The sequence below is a fragment of the Papio anubis genome, chromosome 2 (genome assembly GCF_008728515.1).
Source record: "Papio anubis isolate 15944 chromosome 2, Panubis1.0, whole genome shotgun sequence".
Taxonomy (NCBI): Eukaryota; Metazoa; Chordata; class Mammalia; order Primates; family Cercopithecidae; genus Papio; species Papio anubis.
In genome coordinates, this window is record NC_044977.1 from 25,477,831 (window position 1) to 25,496,502 (window position 18,672).

The 18,672-nt window shown below is 34.5% G+C and overlaps 1 protein-coding gene across 20 annotated transcripts in view; it reads right to left on the reverse strand.

Annotated features, from left to right (window-relative positions):
* CBLB (Cbl proto-oncogene B) overlaps window positions 1-18,672 on the reverse strand; it is a 213,942-nt gene that overhangs the window by 60,418 nt on the left and 134,852 nt on the right. For 19 of the 20 annotated variants that reach the window (XR_002519555.2, XR_002519554.2, XR_002519553.2 and 16 more), the window contains 2 exons: window positions 17,656-17,787; window positions 3,666-3,869 (listed from right to left, as the gene is read on the reverse strand). Coding sequence is in view for 17 of the 20 variants with exons in the window: in XM_009199471.4 (XP_009197735.1) it covers window positions 3,666-3,869; window positions 17,656-17,787 (336 nt within the window). In the remaining 3 variants the exon portion in view is untranslated. Of the gene's footprint in view, window positions 1-3,665; window positions 3,870-7,749; window positions 7,800-17,655; window positions 17,788-18,672 lie in introns of all 20 variants that reach the window. The other variant, XM_021932844.2, reaches the window with a different exon arrangement.

Below are 18,672 nucleotides of genomic sequence, written 5' to 3' on the forward strand. Positions count from 1 at the left end.
CCTTAAGTGTTAATAATCTAATAGAAAAGATAGTCCTTTAAATAACAATTTACTGTAGCTCCTGATATAGAAGTATATATAAAATACTATAAAAACATAACATCATCACAGTATTTTCCAAATTATTCAGAAAGAATTATGCTTGTATCTACATAAAAATTTAGGTTTTATTGAAAATTAAGTGGTATACATTTATGAAATGCTATAAAAGTCACAATCAGTTTAATTGACTAGAGGCAGATGAGTAGACATAAAGACATTTAATTGAAATATAACTCTTTAACTTAAAAACAAATAATTACAAGTGATATACATTTCTAAACTATATAACGGCCACAGGAAAGTATAACAAGATTGTAGTGAAGTAAAGCTTTATTAAATGACACTGCTGACTGCCAAATAAGTTACTGAAGTGTCACTTCTAGGGCAGTAAGGATTCAGATCATCATTCTACTATTTGTGGGGTAAAAAACAGAAAGCATCAATGTAAAAATCTCTCAGTTCCCTTGCAGAAAGCTCACCAGTGTGCCAGAGACAATGAAATATGAATGGTCTTGGGAGTGGGTGATAAGATCAAGGAGAAACACCAGAGCCACCTTGGAACATTCTGCTTCTCATGTTATGTTCCCAGTATTTCCTTTCTATTGTTAGTGCCACTACTGAAAAGAGGCTCAAGCTTCAACTTAATTCAATGGAAAGCAGGTTGAGACTGCAACTTTTCCCAAATTCACATAGGGCAAATACTGTTTTCTCCCAAGGAGTAAGGTATACAAAATTCTTCTAAAAATTTCTCTTAAAGCCTAGACCCACCCTCTGACTTGGATCATCGAAGATGAAAACCCATTTAGTAAAGAAAATTGAAATGTCTTCACAGCTAAAAAAAAAAAAGCACTGCTACCCGGAGCACTTGAACTACTTGAGCTGTTGTATCTCAAATACTTTTCTGTCATTCTCCATTATCCATCCATTCAATAAGCATCCTTTAAATGCTTACTATGTCCTAGACCTGGGAATGCAAACTTTTTCTTAAAGGGCCAGGTAGTGAATATTTTAGGACAAGATGTAAAATCAAGGACATCTGTAGGTACTTAATATAGTAATTTAAATATATACCACTTAAAATGTAAAATTATTTTTAGCTTTCAGTAAAAAGGGTCACAAATCAATAAAACCAGCATTAATAACATATGTCATTCTCTCAACAATTTAGGGAGGTATTATTCTTCTCATTTTTCAGAGGAAATCAGGCTCAGACTAGTCATGTGATTTGTTTGTATTTGTACATTGTAAAGCCAGTATTCACACTTATGTCTTCTGGGGAACAGTACATTAGTATCACCAACTCCTCATATGTAACTCTCTCACATGCATAGTGATGAAATGATTTCTACTAACACAGATTACGGAGTATGTCCTAGAATATGTATTACATAGTATTATTAATTAACATTGGTAATAATATAGTAAGCATTTATGACTTTGGTGACCTGACCTTCTTCTAGGTTCTTAGGTCCTTGATCTCAACTGATCATCACAACACCCAATAGAGAAGCGACTATTATTTTTCTGTTTTACAAAGGGGTAAACTGAGGAAGAAAGAGGTTATATAACTTGCCTGGCATCCCATTACTACTCTGTAGCAGAACTGGTGCTTTATTTCACGTCTTCCTTAAGTTAACTTTTTTTGAGATTCAAGTCTCAAGTCTGTTTCAATTTGAGATTATTTTTCTTGTTCATCCTTTAGGATTTCTGAGGAATAACTACTTTCTTTCTTCCATTTCTTAGGTCAAAAAAAAAAATCCCATAATTCAAACTATTAATAAAAACTATACGTTTCAGGAGTAAAGCGTGAACTCATGTGTAGTTTCTCTGAGGGTTAAATTACAAAATTTATGAAAAACCAGTAAGATAAATAATAAAAATCATTCCAGAAAAAAGCAAAATTTGAGAGTAGCCATGTTGGTGATGTTAACATATCTCCCTATGTAAAAATTTGTATGTAAAAATATCCTAAGGGAATGTATTTGGTCAGCAGGGAACACTGGGAGGGAGAAAATGCAGGAGTTTCCCAAGAGGAAAACTCGGACACAGTCCTAAAAATGAAGTAACCCAAAGAAATGCCTTGTCGAAATTCCAGTACCAAGCATTTCCTTACTACAGAGATAGATGAACACAGTGAATACAATCTGATGCCATTACACATTATCATCACTGCATCTAGTGACAACGGCAAATAAGTTTCATGCTACCTGCCAAAACCTAATGAACTATAGTGGAAGATCTTCAGGGTTGCGTTGAAAAGGCTCTGTAGGCCAAGTCTGAACTCAGTGATGATAAGTATCATGACTGATTAGCCATGTCTGCCCAAGTCAGGAGGAAGGGTGGCACCATATATGCAGACCTTTCACACCACTCAATCCCATTTCTCTGATTTTGAGAGCAAAAAATTTGTGAAAGTAATTGGGATTTCATGTATCTTCCTGTACAGGGAATAGCCTGATATCCAAGAGTCTACCTCCCTTGACCACTGTATTTCCGGTCTGCAAATTAATCAGTTGGCATTCTGGTTCATTGACTAGTCTGTTGTGTACCTGGTTATATAAACTTAAACTGGGCAGTAACATCCATTCTCAGTGAACTGACAAGGTCAATTTTTCTGAGTCAACAACACTGATGAGCAAACTCAGACTCTGGTAAATTCACAAAAGTAAATCTTATGTGACCTCTTAGAAGTCAAACAGTGAGACAGCCTTCCCATTAAGAAAAAACTCTATCAGACACTTCTTCTAGAATTGAACAAAGAATATTTTTAATCAAATTCAGTTTCACAATTTCTAAATTTAATAATTTCCCTTCTTAAATTTTTTCTTCACAGATTTGCTACTGCCAGTGTTAGATGATGTTTAATTCTATACAAACACTCTCATTACCTCTGATTATGATGTTTAAAACCAATGAGAGTACCTTGAGTAGAATCGCGTTCTCTCTCAATCTATGATTATATCAGCCTGTCAACATTATAGTTGTGCCCTGCACAATGATATTTTGGTAATGGACCATATATACCATGGTGATCCCGTAAGATATTATAAGATTAAAATGAAGCTGAAAAATTCCTGTTGCCTGGTGGGTGATATCATAGCCATCTTAGTGTCATAGCACAAAGCATTACTCACGCATTTGTGTGATGCTGGTGTAAACAAACCTATTCTGCAGCCAGTTGCATATAAGTATAGCACATATACTTATGCACAGCACATAATATGTGACAATGATAATAAATGACCAGTTACTGGTTTATGTACTTACTATATTATACTTTTTATCATTATTTTAGAGTATACTCCTACTAATGAAAAAACGTTAACCATAACATGGTCTCAGGTTCTTCAGGAAGTATTCTAGAAGAAGGCATTGTTACCGTAGGAGATGACAGCTCCACGTGTGTTACTGCTTCTGAAGACCTTCCAGCAGGACAAGATGTGGACGTAGCAGACAGTGATACTGATGATCATGACCTCATGACCCTGTACAGGCCTAGCCTAGTATGTGTGTGTGCTTCTTTTGTAAACTCAAATACACTCAGTCATACTCCATTTATGACAGCACCATTTCTTTTTCATATGGTCACACCACCCTAACTAAACCCATGTTTCTAGTTTTACCTTTCGGACGTTCGCCAACCGATTCATCATCAAGGACTCCTCTCGATCATCATCGTCGTCCAAGTCGAGCATTGGCATGCCAAAGGGGTCAATGATGCTGCAACACCTGGAGCCTTCATCTCTTGGATCAAAGGGGTCCACGATTATGGGCTCAGTTCCTTTTATTTCACAACGACAGAAAGGGCAGCCCTGACCATCCGACTCCTAAACAGAAAATGCATGGTTTCAAAACAAACAGTACTGAGAAATGCTAATGTTCTACAACTATAAAAGTCACCCCCCTAAAAAAAGTTTATGGGGTAGGAGGTGGGGGAAGATTTGTCTTGAAGAGGTAGTGTGTGTACAACAGGGAGTCAACAAAATATGTAATAAATGGTCAGTATCTTCAGTTTCCTAAGGAAAAAAAAAAAATTTAAGTTCGATTTTCCCAAGAAAAGAAACCTCTTTATTCTCCTGAATGTTCACTTATTATTCTAATGTATAAAGGCAATAGAGTACTGAAGAAAACTGGACATTGAATCATGTCTCTCCTTATGAAAAGACAGCAGTACTAACTAAACATTCCATTAAAAAGTACATTTTGCTAAAAATTCATAATACAGCAGTAGTATCGATGGGAAAAATACAATACCTGTGCATCTAACTGTGGCTGAATATTTGTCTTAACTGCCTGTGTATTTTAAAATCTTTATACACAATTAGGAAAAATTAAAATGTGTGCATTTATATTCAAAAGCCATCATCTGTCCTGAAAGCCTCTCATCCTGACATACAACTCATTTGGAATATAAAGTTCTCTGTGAGATAGTAAGTTTTGCCCCTTATCTTGCTTTTAAACAATATGATACAAAAAGATTTGTGCAAATACTTTTGGGCTGGAAATGTATTTACTGGTCATTATTGGACATTTTGCTCAAAGTTTCCTACATTCATTTCTCAAAACTATATTAAAAATTCACAATTTGCAGGGAAATAAAAAGACTGCTTTCTTGCCCTACAGACAACATTGCTTTCTAGAGATAAGATGGTATATGATATTCTCCACCCTATTTTTGGTTTTGCTTTATACCCTGACTTTAGCAATGTGTTATTTAAATGTAGTAAAAATCACAAAATTACTTTAAGGGAGAAACAGGATGAAATAGCACCATTTTAGTGGCAAGACAAGGGATGCAGAGAGCTGATGTCTTTAAAGAAACTGTTCCATAATTAATTCAGGACTGTCCTGTCCACTTAGTTTAATAGGAAATCAGTGATCTGCCCGCCCAACAGTGATGTTTGGATCAAGGATGGAATAACTCTCTCCCTCTCTTCTCACTGAACAACTACCTCGCATCTACTTTGTGGCAGATCTTGTGATAGTTTATTCTTTCTAAGCTTCATTCAGCTCAACAAATTGAACACCTCCTTTGCCAAACAAAGTGTCAAAAAACAAAAAACACTGAGCTTGCTTAAGAAAAATAAATCGCAACATTCCCTTATTCATCTGCTTGTATATAATTTGGAAAATAAACTTGGAATGGTAAAATAGTTGAACTAAGGTGGTATAAAGAAATACAGATATATAAATACAGAATCCTTCAAGGTTTCCCACCAAACATGTTCATGTCCAGCGGGCTTCAAAACATATTAAATATTATTTGCTCCATCATTTTATAGATAATAAAACCAAGATTTAGTTCTTCTATTTTTGATAACCTCCTTGCAATGATATTTTCTAACACGGGAGTAAATAAGAAAAACAAAATCTTTCTCTTATAAAAAGAATATTAAATTTGAAGTCATATTCAATATATGTTATCATCCAGGCAAAACTCCCCTTGTTATAAAAGTCAAAAGGGATCCATATTAGGTACCTATAGTGGAATACTTTTACAGATTTACAGAAGACAATTTCAAAAAGACAGTTTTATTTAACAGCAAGCTGTGCCAGCCTGGGCAACATAGCAAGACCTTGTCTCCACAAAAAATAAATGTTTAAAAAATTAGCCAGGTGTTGTGGTACACACCTGAAGTCCCAGCTGGTTGGGAGGCTGAGCTGGGGGCTTCGCTTGAGACCAGGAGTTTGAGGCTGCAGTGAGCTACGATAGCGTGACTGCCCTCAGACTGGGTGTCAGGGTAAGACCCTGTGCCAAAACAAAAAAAAAGAAAAAAAAAAGACAGGAAGATCTGAAGATCTGATGGTCCCTCTGTCTTTAACACATGAAGAACGGAAAGCAGTACTTTGAGACCTACGTAGTCGCTTAATTTACTCATATGTTTAAAAAAATTACTATAGAAAATCTCAGATACACATAAAATTTGAGGGAAAACTATAATAAATTTCTAAGTACCTATCACCTGACTTCAACAATTATCAATTCATCCTCAATCCAGTTTTATCTATATGTTCTCTTGTTCCTTCCACTCTTAGATCATTTTGAAGTACCTCCTACACATCATATAAATTCATTGGTAAATATTTTAGTATCATAACTAAAAACCAAGAACTTTTTAAAGATCTAATTCCAGTACAATTATCATAACTAAAAATTATTCCACCCAATCAAAATCATGAAAGTCACGTTATTTTTTAGTATAGTGCATAGAATGTGCAAGCCACACTATTAGGCTACATAAGTTTCTCTTTGAACCTCCAGGGTTAACTCACATATCGCTCTGGTTAAGGATGACTTCTAGTTTATGTGATCTATTTCCTTATAAGAGGCAACTAAAAATACTGAGTTTTGAAGCTGGAGGAGGTGAAAGGCAATAATTGTGTCTTTATAGCACAAGAAAAAACAGAACTATTCATCTAAAACTGAATTTAGATTTTTCTCTATGCTACTTGAAAGTTTAATGTTATACAAATTACCGATGTGTGTTAAGAGTACCTATTATAAGAGCAGATATCACAAAATACATCTTCTCTTCAGTTTTGTTGTTGAGAGTGTACATTACTCATCAGATCAACAAACAGCTCCAATGAACACTAATTTTGATTTGCAAACACAGATCACACTGAATGTGTCTCTAATGGTACTTACTCTAATATGACTTCATCACACTTTATAAATAGACTACTGTCACATGCAAATTATGTCTAACGACAAAGTCTCAAATGATACTTTGGTTACTCTGCCCTAGTTTCTGTCAGATGGTTGATTAAATACACATGAAAAATGTCTTTAATACAATAATTAAAATAATGTTTCTGTCAATGTATACTTAATGCAATATCAAATAATATGTGTTAATGGAAAAGAAAGACCAATAAATAACTCATTTTCTAGTTCCCACCATTCCGTGAATGTTAAGAGGAAGTACTGAGGACTCCGTCTATTTAAATGACTCAGTAGGTTTCACTTCCTCAAATAAGAAATACTTCTAAGCCAAAGGATACATAAGTTATCAGTGAATACAATACACAGCTGAAACTCAATTATGTCATTTCTCGTAATATAGTAAAATAATTCAGACTCACATCTCAACCATTAATACTGTAAGTCAGTGACATTACTTAAAAATATAACTTTAGGTAAACTCAGATAAAAAACAATGACAAACAAATATAAAAAAAATTTAAACCTTCATAATACTCCATTCTCCACAAATACTCCATGTAAAAACCCAAATGAATATTGTTAGTACCATCTCATCACCATCATGTATCAATCACCTTCCATACTCTGCTTAAGTATTGCTAAGATAGACATACTATATCTTAAATACCTTCTTTTAAATGTTTTTCAAGATAGCATTATTTATAGTGTAATTTATTTGCTTTCAGCCTGATCATTAGAGGCATACTTTGACTTAAGGACAATCATTTTATGCCTTCCCACATATATAACATACACCAAGGGCTGTAGGGTATACACATAGGGCCTCCTAAGTTTCATTTTGGAGTGCATTTTATATTTTTACTGTATGTGTATGCATATGCATGTGTGTATTTTTTCCTTTATCAATAACTTCTAATTTATATTACCTTGCTGTATTTCATGTAGCTATGAGGCTGCCACAAATCTTTTTTAAAACATAGCAATTATAACTGGAAAAATTATATGTATATAAATGCACTGAGAATAGGTTGGATCCATACCAAGAATTTTCAAAGCACAGTATCTCCCACAGAAACTCAGTAACTCCTGGCTGAAAGAACGAATGAAAGAATAAAGAAGGATAGTTAATAGTAATCTTAGACAAAATGCCCCAGAGTGGGGGAGATCTTTGGTTCTGGTTTATTTTATGATGAACAAGGGAAAAAGACATTGGTGAATCTAGACTCTTCTAGTTCTGATTTGGGAGGCCCATAAAAGCCTGCATAGTGAATCAGAAAAGGAGCACAGATACTCTGAATTAGGATACTTGGACTGGACTTCTACCTTCCCCAATTACAGCTGTGTGACCCCGGGCAATTCATTGCATCTTATATACAGGGTACAATGAGATAATGCACATTTAGAGACACCATAAAGTGAGATAAATTATTTTAAAGCTTTATAAAGTGCTATAAAAATTCCAGTTGGCATAATTAGTATAAAAATAGTCTCAAGAATAAATACAATAAGAAAACTAAGGAAACATATCTTAACATTTGAAAAAACTCATATCTCTATATGAATTCCATTTTGTAATGAAATGAATACAACTTAAAACCTGCAGAATTATCAGTGTGCATAGATTAATCATAATTGGAAATATGAGATATCTCCTAAGTACTTTATTAGAAACAGTAATAACTAAAATTCTAGGTACTGTTGTAAGCACTCTCTAAATATTAATTCATTTAATCCTATAAGGTAGGTACAATTGTTGTTCCCCCTTTTATCAACAAGAAAAATGGGTTTACTGGTTTGATGAAGGTCACATAGCAAGCAATACTAAGTAGGAAATCACAACAAGGGGGTCTATTTCAAGAGTCTAATCATTTCAACACTACACTATAGGATCAGCATGTAGTGGTTTTTCAATCTTAGATTCATAGCCAAGGTTAAAATAAAGGTGAAAAACAGCCAGTTGCTACTACTGATTATTCACAAATGTAAAAAATTTAAAACTATTTTGCTTAAATTGCAAATTTCAAAATTAAAAAAACTACTAAAATCAATGAATATTCTGTTGGCTCTAATTGAAAAGTTTCAGCTCTTTAACAGGAAGACGTAAAATGTATCTGAATAATTATACCATTTCTGAGGATACGTTTTTACATAGTAAAAGCTTTTTGTTTTAAACATTTGTTGCTTGAATCCAATTTAAAATTTTAATGCATGAAGTTGGTCTAGAATGAGCTGGTCATTTAGAATGAGTCCACATTCTAAACACTTTTTAAAAATGGTGTCAACTTTAACAACATCTATAAAAGATCCATGCTGGAGTCAACTGAAAATGTTTCCAAAGTGCCAGTATCTGTTACTGTCCACACACTTTACAACAGAGTGAGCATCCATCTAATTTCATCATTAGACTTAAGAATCAAGTACTTATTCTGCTAGATTTTATCATATCCATCATTTCCTTTCCTTTTCTAGTGTATCACTCTAGTTCATAATGTTACTATAATGTATTTGGACAACTCTCGCAGCTTCTTTATTACTCCCAATGTGAAAGGGAAGCTCTAACATTTAATTACATTTACACGAAAGACACAACAGGTGGTTAGAGACAAAAGTGCCAATTTAAAACACTCGTAAAGGCAAGTATTATTTTCTATTTGTAGCACCTAAGTTACAAAATTTCACTGAGGCTAGAAATTTGAAGATCGTTGAAGACCGGTTGCCTTTGAAGGAAGATAGAGTAAAAGATTTATTTTATCGTTTTTTTAATCTTTTGAGACAGAATCTTGCTCTGTTACCTAGGCTGGGGTGCAGTGCCGTGATCTCAGCTCACTGAAACCTCCGCCTCTAAGGTTCAAGCCATTCACCTGTGCCTCAGCCTCCCAAGCTGCTGGGATTACAGGCTCCTGCCACCACGCCCAGTTATTTGGTATTTTTAGTAGAAACAGGGTTTGCCATGTTGGCTAGGCTGGTCTTAAACTGCTGACCTCACGTGATCCATCCATCTAGGCTTCCCAAAGTGCTGAGATTACAGGTGTGAGCAAGCATGCCTAGCCAAAGATTATTTCTTATTGCTTTAAAAGTGATTATTTGAGCTTGTTTCTCACCTCTCTCAGAAAACTATATACTTTTTCCCAACAACACTCTCTACATATGGAACATCTAGAAATCTCCTTAATCATATTCCACATTAAAATCAGAGTTTATTGATTTTTTGGTGAATTACTATTTTGAATACTCTGATATCTTTCTTTTAAATTATATCAAACAATATACAGGAAGAATAACCACAGGAAAACTAATTTTACGTTTAATTGAATTAAAGTCCTTGGCAGTAATTCAAAACATAGCTGCATATCCAACTGACAAAGATACCCATTTTTTATTTTTGAAGGAAGATATGAAGAACACAGTTTGGAGTTTTTTCCATTCAGGAGCTCAAAAGTCACTTTCCTTTTTTTTTTTTTTCTTTTATTATACTTTAAAAGTTCTGGGATACATGTGCAGAACATGCAGGTTTGTTACACAGGTATACACATGCCATGGTGGTTAGCTGCACCCATCAACCCATCATACATTAGGTATTTCTCCTAATGCTATCCCTCCCCTTGCCCCGCAGCCCCTGACAGATCCTGGTGTGTGATGTTCCCCTCCCTGGCTCCATGTGTTCTCACTGTTCAACTCCCACTTATGAGTGAGAACATGTGGTGTTTGTTTTTCTGTTCTTGTGTTAGTTTGCTGAGAATGATGGTTTCCAGCTTCATCCATGTCCCTGCAAAGGACATGAACTCATCCTTTTTTATGGCTGCATAGTATTCCATGGTGTATATGTGCCACATTTTCTTTATCCAGTCTATCACTGATGGACATTTGGGTCGGTTCCAAGTCTTTGATATTGTGAACAGTGCTGCAATAAACACACATGTACATGTGTCTTTATAGTACAATGATTTATAATCCTTTGAGTACATACCCAGTAATGGGAGTGCTGAATCAAATGGTATTTCTGACTCTAGATCCTTGAGGAATCGCCATACCATCTTCCACAATGGTTGAACTAATTTACACTCCCACCAACAGTGTAAAAGCATTCCTATTTCTCCACATGCTCTCCAGCATCTGCTGTTTCCTGACTTTTTAATGATCGCCATTCTAACTGGTGTGAGATGGTATCTCATTGTGGTTTTGATTTGCATTTCTCTAATGACAAGTGATGATGAGCTTTTTTTTTCATATGTTTGTTGGCTGCATAAATTTTATGTCTTCTTTTGAGAAGTGTCTGTTCACATCCTTTGCCCATTTTTTGATGTTTTTTTTTTTTTTTTTTTTCTTATAAATGTGTTTAAGTTCCTTGTAGATTCTGGATATTAGCCCTTTGTCAGGTGGCTAGATTGCAAAAATTTTCTCCCATTCTGTAGGTTGTCTGTTCACTCTGATGATAGTTTCTTTTGCTGCACAGAAGCTCTTTAGTTTAATTAGATCCCATTTGTCTATTTTGGCTTTTGTTGCCATTGCTTTTGGTGTTTTAGTCATGAAGTCTTTGCCCATGCCTATGACCTGAATGGTATTGCCTATGTTTTCTTCTAGGGTTTTTATGGTTTTAGGTCTTACATTCAAGTCTTTAATCCATCTTGAGTTAATTTTTGTATAAGGTGTAAGGAAGAGGTCCAGTTTCAGTTTTCTGCATATGGCTAGCCAGTTTTTCCAACACCATTTATTAAATAGGGAATCCTTTCCACATTGCTTGTTGTTGTCAGGTTTATCAAAGATCACATGGTTGTAGATGTGTGGCGTTATTTCTGAGGCATCTGTTCTGCTCCATTGGTCTATATATCTGTTCTTGTACCAGTACCATGCTGTTTTGATTACTGTAGGCTTGTAGTATAGTTTGAAGTCACGTAGTATGATGCCTCCAGCTTTTTTCTTTTTTCTTAGGATTGTCTTGGCTATATGAGTTTTTTTTTTTTTGGTTCCATATGCAATTTAAAGTAGTTTTTCTAAGTGTGTGAAGAGTCAATGGTAGTTTGATGAGGATAGCATTGAATCTATAAATTACTTTGGGCATTATGGCCATTTTCATGATACTGATTCTTCCTATCCATGAGCATGTAATGTTTGTCCATTTCTTTATGTCTTCTCTGTATATTTAGAAAACCCCATTGTCTCAGCCCAAAATCTCTTTAAGCTGATAAGCAGCTTCAGCAAAGTCTCAGGATATAAAATATATGTGCAAAAATAACAAGCATTCCTATGCACCAATAATAGACAAACAGAGAGCCAAATCACGAGTGAACTCCCATTCACAACTGCTACAAAGAGAATAAAATACCTAGGAATACAACTTACAAGGGATGTGAAGGACCTCTTCAAGAACTACAAATCAAAAGCCATTTTCTAGATTCCTGAAATAAGCACAGAATGAAAACAATTCCTTAACTTTTAACCTTACATGGTAATGCTGCAGAATCCCTGCTGCATAATATGCTGCCTCACAAAGGAAGATGGTCAAGGTTGAGAAGATTAACGTTTTGTTAATATCCCATTAGCTCGTGGACATGAAAGACAACTCTCCAAGTTTTATTACCAAGGGTAGCACGGAAGTGTTGCACACAGAGTAACATTACTTCAAAGAATGTCTCTAGAAAGGTGATTATTCAACTTATTTAGTATTCTGTGCAAACTCTGTTCGCTTATTCAATTTATTAAATAACACAGATGTTTCAGAAAGAGAAAAAAGCATCTGACACCTCTTCAGAGGCATGACTAATGGGCCATTTTGACAGCAATTAAAGAGTAACCACTTGCAGCCTGTAACAACTGACACAGCTACTGTGCATTTCTTAAGTTTTCTGTTAATTACATAAAATTTAAGTCTCTAACGAATTTCAATTAAACCAAAGTAGGGCCTCAGATGGAAGGAAAAGTTGGTGAAGAATGACTTGCTAAAAATGCGCACTGCTGAGCATAGTATGATTAATGGTCAGGGTTTAATATTTCCTATTGGATTCTAACTGATTTATCATAGCTTCCTGGCAGACATGCAGCCTTTAAAATCATTTTCATATCAGCATGCCCAACCAACGTAGTAGAAAGTAACAAAAAATGTCTAGCAGCCATAATTAAATTTGAACGACAACAGGATACTCATTTCAAGTAATTATTAATATCATGCCCCTCAATAGAAATTCCAGGTTTAATTTTAACTTTAACTTCTTGAGGCTAAGGATTGTGTCTCAGAGTTCTTCTCAGTTCAGGGCATAGGACAGAACATGGGATGTTGCAGCTGCTCAAAGAATGTTTCCTAAATAAATAAATAAATGGAAAATGATAGTTGAAACAATCTTGGTTTGCTTCTACCAAACCAGTAAGAGGAAGAAGCAAAATAACAAATTCTTCCTGCGCACAGTTAAGCTTGGAAATTTAATCATATAAAACAAAAACAGTGTCTTTAAAGTACCATTTTTGAATGAGGAAAAAATAGAAAAAGAGAGACATAAGTTATTTTACTCTTAAGTCCAGAGACCTCATACGTTGAGAACATTTCTCTATGTAGCTACAAGCTTAGATACCACTTTTGGTAATATTTTGCACAACTATGAAATGTGCTATAATTTTGTTCTTCTTACTGATACATTTACTATCAATTAGGTTAAGTCAAGCGAGCAGCTAGGTGAGATTACAGATACGAGACCTTCAGCATATCTGTTTTACAACTGTGCTTTCACTAGATTAACTTTATAAGACTTTTATTTTTATTAAATACCAGAGGCACTTTGCAATAACACGTTTAAATGATCAACAAACGTTGCTGTTCATGCAATAATACAAAAGCTGCCAAAACAGATATGCCAGTTGGCAGGAAGCACTACTATGTGAAGCCTATATCTAAATGTAAAAATATTTAGATTATCCAAAAGTAGAAATGTTCAAAAGTTGAAACTTCCTTTGACCAGTAAGATCCCACTGAGATACAGAGACTGTGAAATATCAACTTAGAATTATTGACCTAAGAACAATTTTCTTTAGGGGTAGAGAAAACATGAACCGGGGATTACTGTGCATATATATATTTTTTTGGTGCAAAAAAGCAATAAAAATGCAGTCTTATTGCTTCTGTGTTAGTGCTGGTAGTACTGCAAACAATAAAAGTAAAATAACATGGTTCAAAAATGGTTGGAAAAAATCACAAGGTAAAAAGTTAAGGAAATCACACAATAGCTAGTGAATGGAACAAAGGGAACTAAGCCTTAGAATTTCTAGGATTCGCTCTCAGATACTGAACATGATAAAAGGTCTTTGAAAAGATCATAAATACTTCTCAGAAAAGTATTGTAAGAGCTTGTCACAATCAATCTACAATACTGTCTTTTTATTTAATGTACTTTTAGATTTCCTTTTCTTTTACATTACCTAGCATGCAATCTGTAAGTATTTACTGAGTAATGACTAATGTGCAGATAACATGGTAGCAGAGAGAGATTCTAAAGTAGGTAAAGTAATCTACATTCTAGAAAGGAAATACATAAATATGGAAATATTTACAACATGAACATAATGAGATAAGAGCTTACAGAGACATATACAAAATGTATCAGGAGGATGCTTATTAATGATGAGCTGCTTTGTGTGAGGAGAATTCAAAAATAGTACTGAAAATAAAGGTTTGCATATTTTTCATTAATTTAGGTGCAAAATTCAATGATCAGATTAAGATAATAACATTAGTGTCTAGTAACATAAATGTTATTATTTCAGCCTTCTGAATAGTTTTGAATTTGTCATTTTTGTTACTAGTTTACTTAGTAAACTACTTTATTATTACTGTCTCACATAACTTTAAACATTTTAGCTAAACACAATTTTCAGAGCTTGACATTTATGTACTTCCTCAATTTCTAAGGCAAAACTGAGAGGCAGCTCAGAGTGAAAAAGAGAAATAGTAAATGTTAACTTTCCAACATTACTGAATATATCTTCATATAAGGTCATTAGGTCAATATAAAAAGTCATGAAATAATTCAAGGAATTGATAAGCAACAAGCAAGAGGAACTACACCAATCTGGAGAATGCACAGTAACACACAGAAATGTTGTGGCAATGTAAAGGACACAGCATTAATAATACAGAATGATAACTGGGAAATATTCCTATCCCTTTTGCACATAATGGACCTATTGCAAATAGTTCACAAACCTAACAAATAAATACAGTTAAGTTCTCAATTAATATTGTTAATCAGTTACTGGAAATTGAGACTTTAAGTGAAACAACTTATTGTATGATGAAATCCATTTTACCACAGGCTAATTGATAGAAACAAGAGTTAAGGTTCCTACAGCTTACAGTATGTCACTTTGCTCAAAGTTGCAGTTTCCAAGAATCTACTGACAATGTTAAGATAGGACTTACTGAAGGCAGTATTTATTTACTAAGAATAAATAAACTTTCTTTTAAGAAGTATATAGAAAGTAAAATAAATAAAATATTTGTTGCTTTATATTCAGCCATACTTTTCTACTCACCCTGGGCTGCAAGATAAACAACTGTTTGTTGTTTTTTTATTTTTATTTTTTTATAGAAATGGGGTCTCCCTATGTTGTCCAGGCTGTTCTTGAACTCCTGGGCTCAAGGGATCTTCCTGCCTCCGCCTCCCAAAGTACTGGGATTTAAAGGTGTGAGCTGCCATGCCATGCCCCGCCAGTAAACAACTATTTTGTATGATGCTTTAAACAAAACATTTTACTAAACAAATGTTTCTGTCAAACTAATAGCAGCTTCTGACTTTTTTTTTTGAGACGGAGTCTCACTCTGTCGCCCAGGCTGGAGTGCAGTGGCGCGATCTCTGCTCACTGCAAGCTCCGCCTCCCAGGTTCACGCCATTCTCCTGCCTCCGCCTCCCAAGTAGCTGTGACTACAGGCGCCTGCCACCGCGCCCGACTAATTTTTTTGTATTTTTAGTAGAGACGGGGTTTCACCATGTTAGCCAGGATGGTCTCGATCTCCTGACCTTGTGATCCACCCGCCTCGGCCTCCCAAAGTGCTGGGATTACAGGCGCGAGCCACCGTGCCAGCCCTAGCTTCTGACTTTTAACCAACTTAACCCCCAAATACTAAGCACAGTATTGAGTTACAGATGGGAAGTCTTGCAACATGTATGCATGTGTATGTTCTAACACTGGAGCCTGGAGAAAAATGGGTGAAATATAGAAGCCTTGCACGGAGGCAGTGTTAGGAATTTGTATCAGGCTATTATTCTGATTTTCTTCAAGGAGAAATGCAAGGCTTTTCGTTTCTATGTACCTGTAAAAACCACACTACCATACTGAAGGCAAAGAACGGTGACAAATACCATTTGTTTTCTTTGTTAGTTTAATATGTATCCTGAAACACTGAATCATTATCAGGTACACTAGTCCTAAGTAGTCCAATTACAGACAATCTATCACTAAGTCACTATCTCTATAATACCTCCTACTGACACATTTGAAATAAACTTGCAATTTTGTCTTCTACCAGCATATCTAAATTTATTGAATGTAGTTTTTAAAAGGCACTGCTAAGTTTGCAGAATTATTACTGTTAACAAAATTTAAATAGAAATCAAGTATCTATGTTGAGAATGATCTCCTCCAACATCTCCCTGTAATATGCAAAATTCATCAACATCATGAAGGGATAAAAGGAAATAAGGGAGAGGAAATAAAGAAAAACCTAAAACAAAACAGAAGCCAAATTCATATCGAAGGAGAGAAGTATAGGGATTTTGAACAATGTTCCTGAGGTAGCAAAGATCTCTGGGCATTCAGAAAGGACTTTGAAAATATAAATCAACTGTAATTCATTTCCTAATTCTTCCTCTTTTCTTCATCCATTAAAAAAAAGTTTTTCACAAAAGAAGCAGCAGGCCCTTTTATGACTATGAAAATGGGAAAATCATTATATTTTATTACTAAGTAAGGAGCTTGGCAGGCGAGTCTGTCAGCCCCCTTCCATGAACCTCAATGTCCATCCTTCCTCAAGTCATGCAGAGGTACAGGGTTGGACAAAGAAAATCAAGGACTGAAAGGGCTCAGAAATAGGGTAGGAATGTCAACTACATGCTTCACTGAAAATTTTTTTAAAGGCTAGAAAATTTAATTATTTGCTTTCTAAACCCTATAAATATGCTTCTAGCTTCAACGTAATTATGTCAAACAGCAGTTTCAAAATGGCTTGATCAAAATATTCCATGACTTCTCCAAATACTCAAAACTGGAAATCTGTCCAAAGATCCATTTTTAAAATCCCCAATCTTCGTTACAGATGAAGAAATAAAAGAATGTCCTTGGGAAAACCAGTTATTCTCCAGACCTTCCTATAAAACATCAAATCAATTTATATTTATTGAATGCCTGCTACAAATGGGAAGGCAACTTTCCTGAGATTATGCTTCAGTAAATAGGAAACTTTAATGCCTGTTTCTGTGGGAACTGTAAGTATTTGGAGATACTTCCTGTCTTGATTCTCCAATTTCAGCACTACGGAGCATATGTGAGACAGGAACCATGACTCCTCAGGAGAAAAGGAAGTTTGCTTGAAAATATCAAAATAAGATTGATCTACTAAGATTTACTTGCCTTTGGAAACTGACCTACTACAAACAGAATCTATGAATAAATGGCATAAATATATTTAGTTGGTAATATCTACAAGTGAACATCCTGAAATCCATGGTACTATAGAAGTACAACTACTGATGACTAATAAAATTAAGTTACACATTTAAAAGAAACAAAATATAAGATAGTTAAAATCAAATTATATAAAGCAACTCAAACATACAAAATGTCTACACAATCATTTAAAATAAAACACTTATCAGCATTACTTCCTAAGCCATTAAGAAGAAAACTGAAAAGAAAAATACTAGTAGGACACATAAGACAGACATCCAGGTTGTTAATGATTATACCTGCCATGCCGTAAGGCAAGAGGTGCACATCAAATGCCCACAAGGCTCAATCTTGACATCTTTGTCATTCTCTGCACAAATCTTACAGAGCTGAAAAGTGGAGCCCATTTCACAATATAATTCATATTGTTCCTGGAATTTGGGGGAGGGGGAAGGAAAGTAGCATTAATGTATTTCCAGCATGAATTGTTAGTATCAAATTTTCCCAAATAAAATGACACACAGTAAATATCTCACAATTGATCTTGTCAGAATTTTGTTACCATCTGAGACATGTTTTGAATTGATAATCACAATTTGGTCTACAAAATCCATTCTAAAAAGGTTTGAACTTTTATCATCTATCTTACATGCTTCTTAATTATTCATATTATTTAAGGTTCCTTTAGGAAAGGACTTACTTCAATAGTCATGGTGACTCAAAAGACAAAATCTATGGTTTTAAAATAGGAATATAAAATGATTTTATCTTTTTTATAAATGCCACATGTTCATATAATTTAACTGTCAAATTGAAAAAAAAAAAAAAAAGGATACTTGGCTAAACATTATTTTTTGTTTCAATATCTTTAGAAATCCCAGAAGGGAAGAGAAAAGTGACAAATATTTACCAAGCATTTCCTGTATGCCAGGCACTGTGGTCCACACTTATTATTTCACTTAATCGCCAAAGCATAAGAAGATATATTGAACTTAACAAAAGTTAGGCCTGGGGCTTAATAAGTTTAAATTGTTTGCTTCAAACTCTAAATGAAGTCTCTGACTAAAAAGTGCATACTCTTTCCCTAACACTGTCAAGAAAACAAATCACATCAGTAACCAAAAACCATTTTATTAAAACTGCCATGTTCTTGATTGATTAGGCTTTTAGCTTAAAACATTTGACACAGTAAAATTTTCAAAATTCAAATACTGAAAAGATCTTTGTGACAAAGATACAAATAAATTGGTAAATTCGAAAAAAATATTTAAAAAAATGTTAGGAATACAAAGAAAAGGAATTATGAAACCAATATT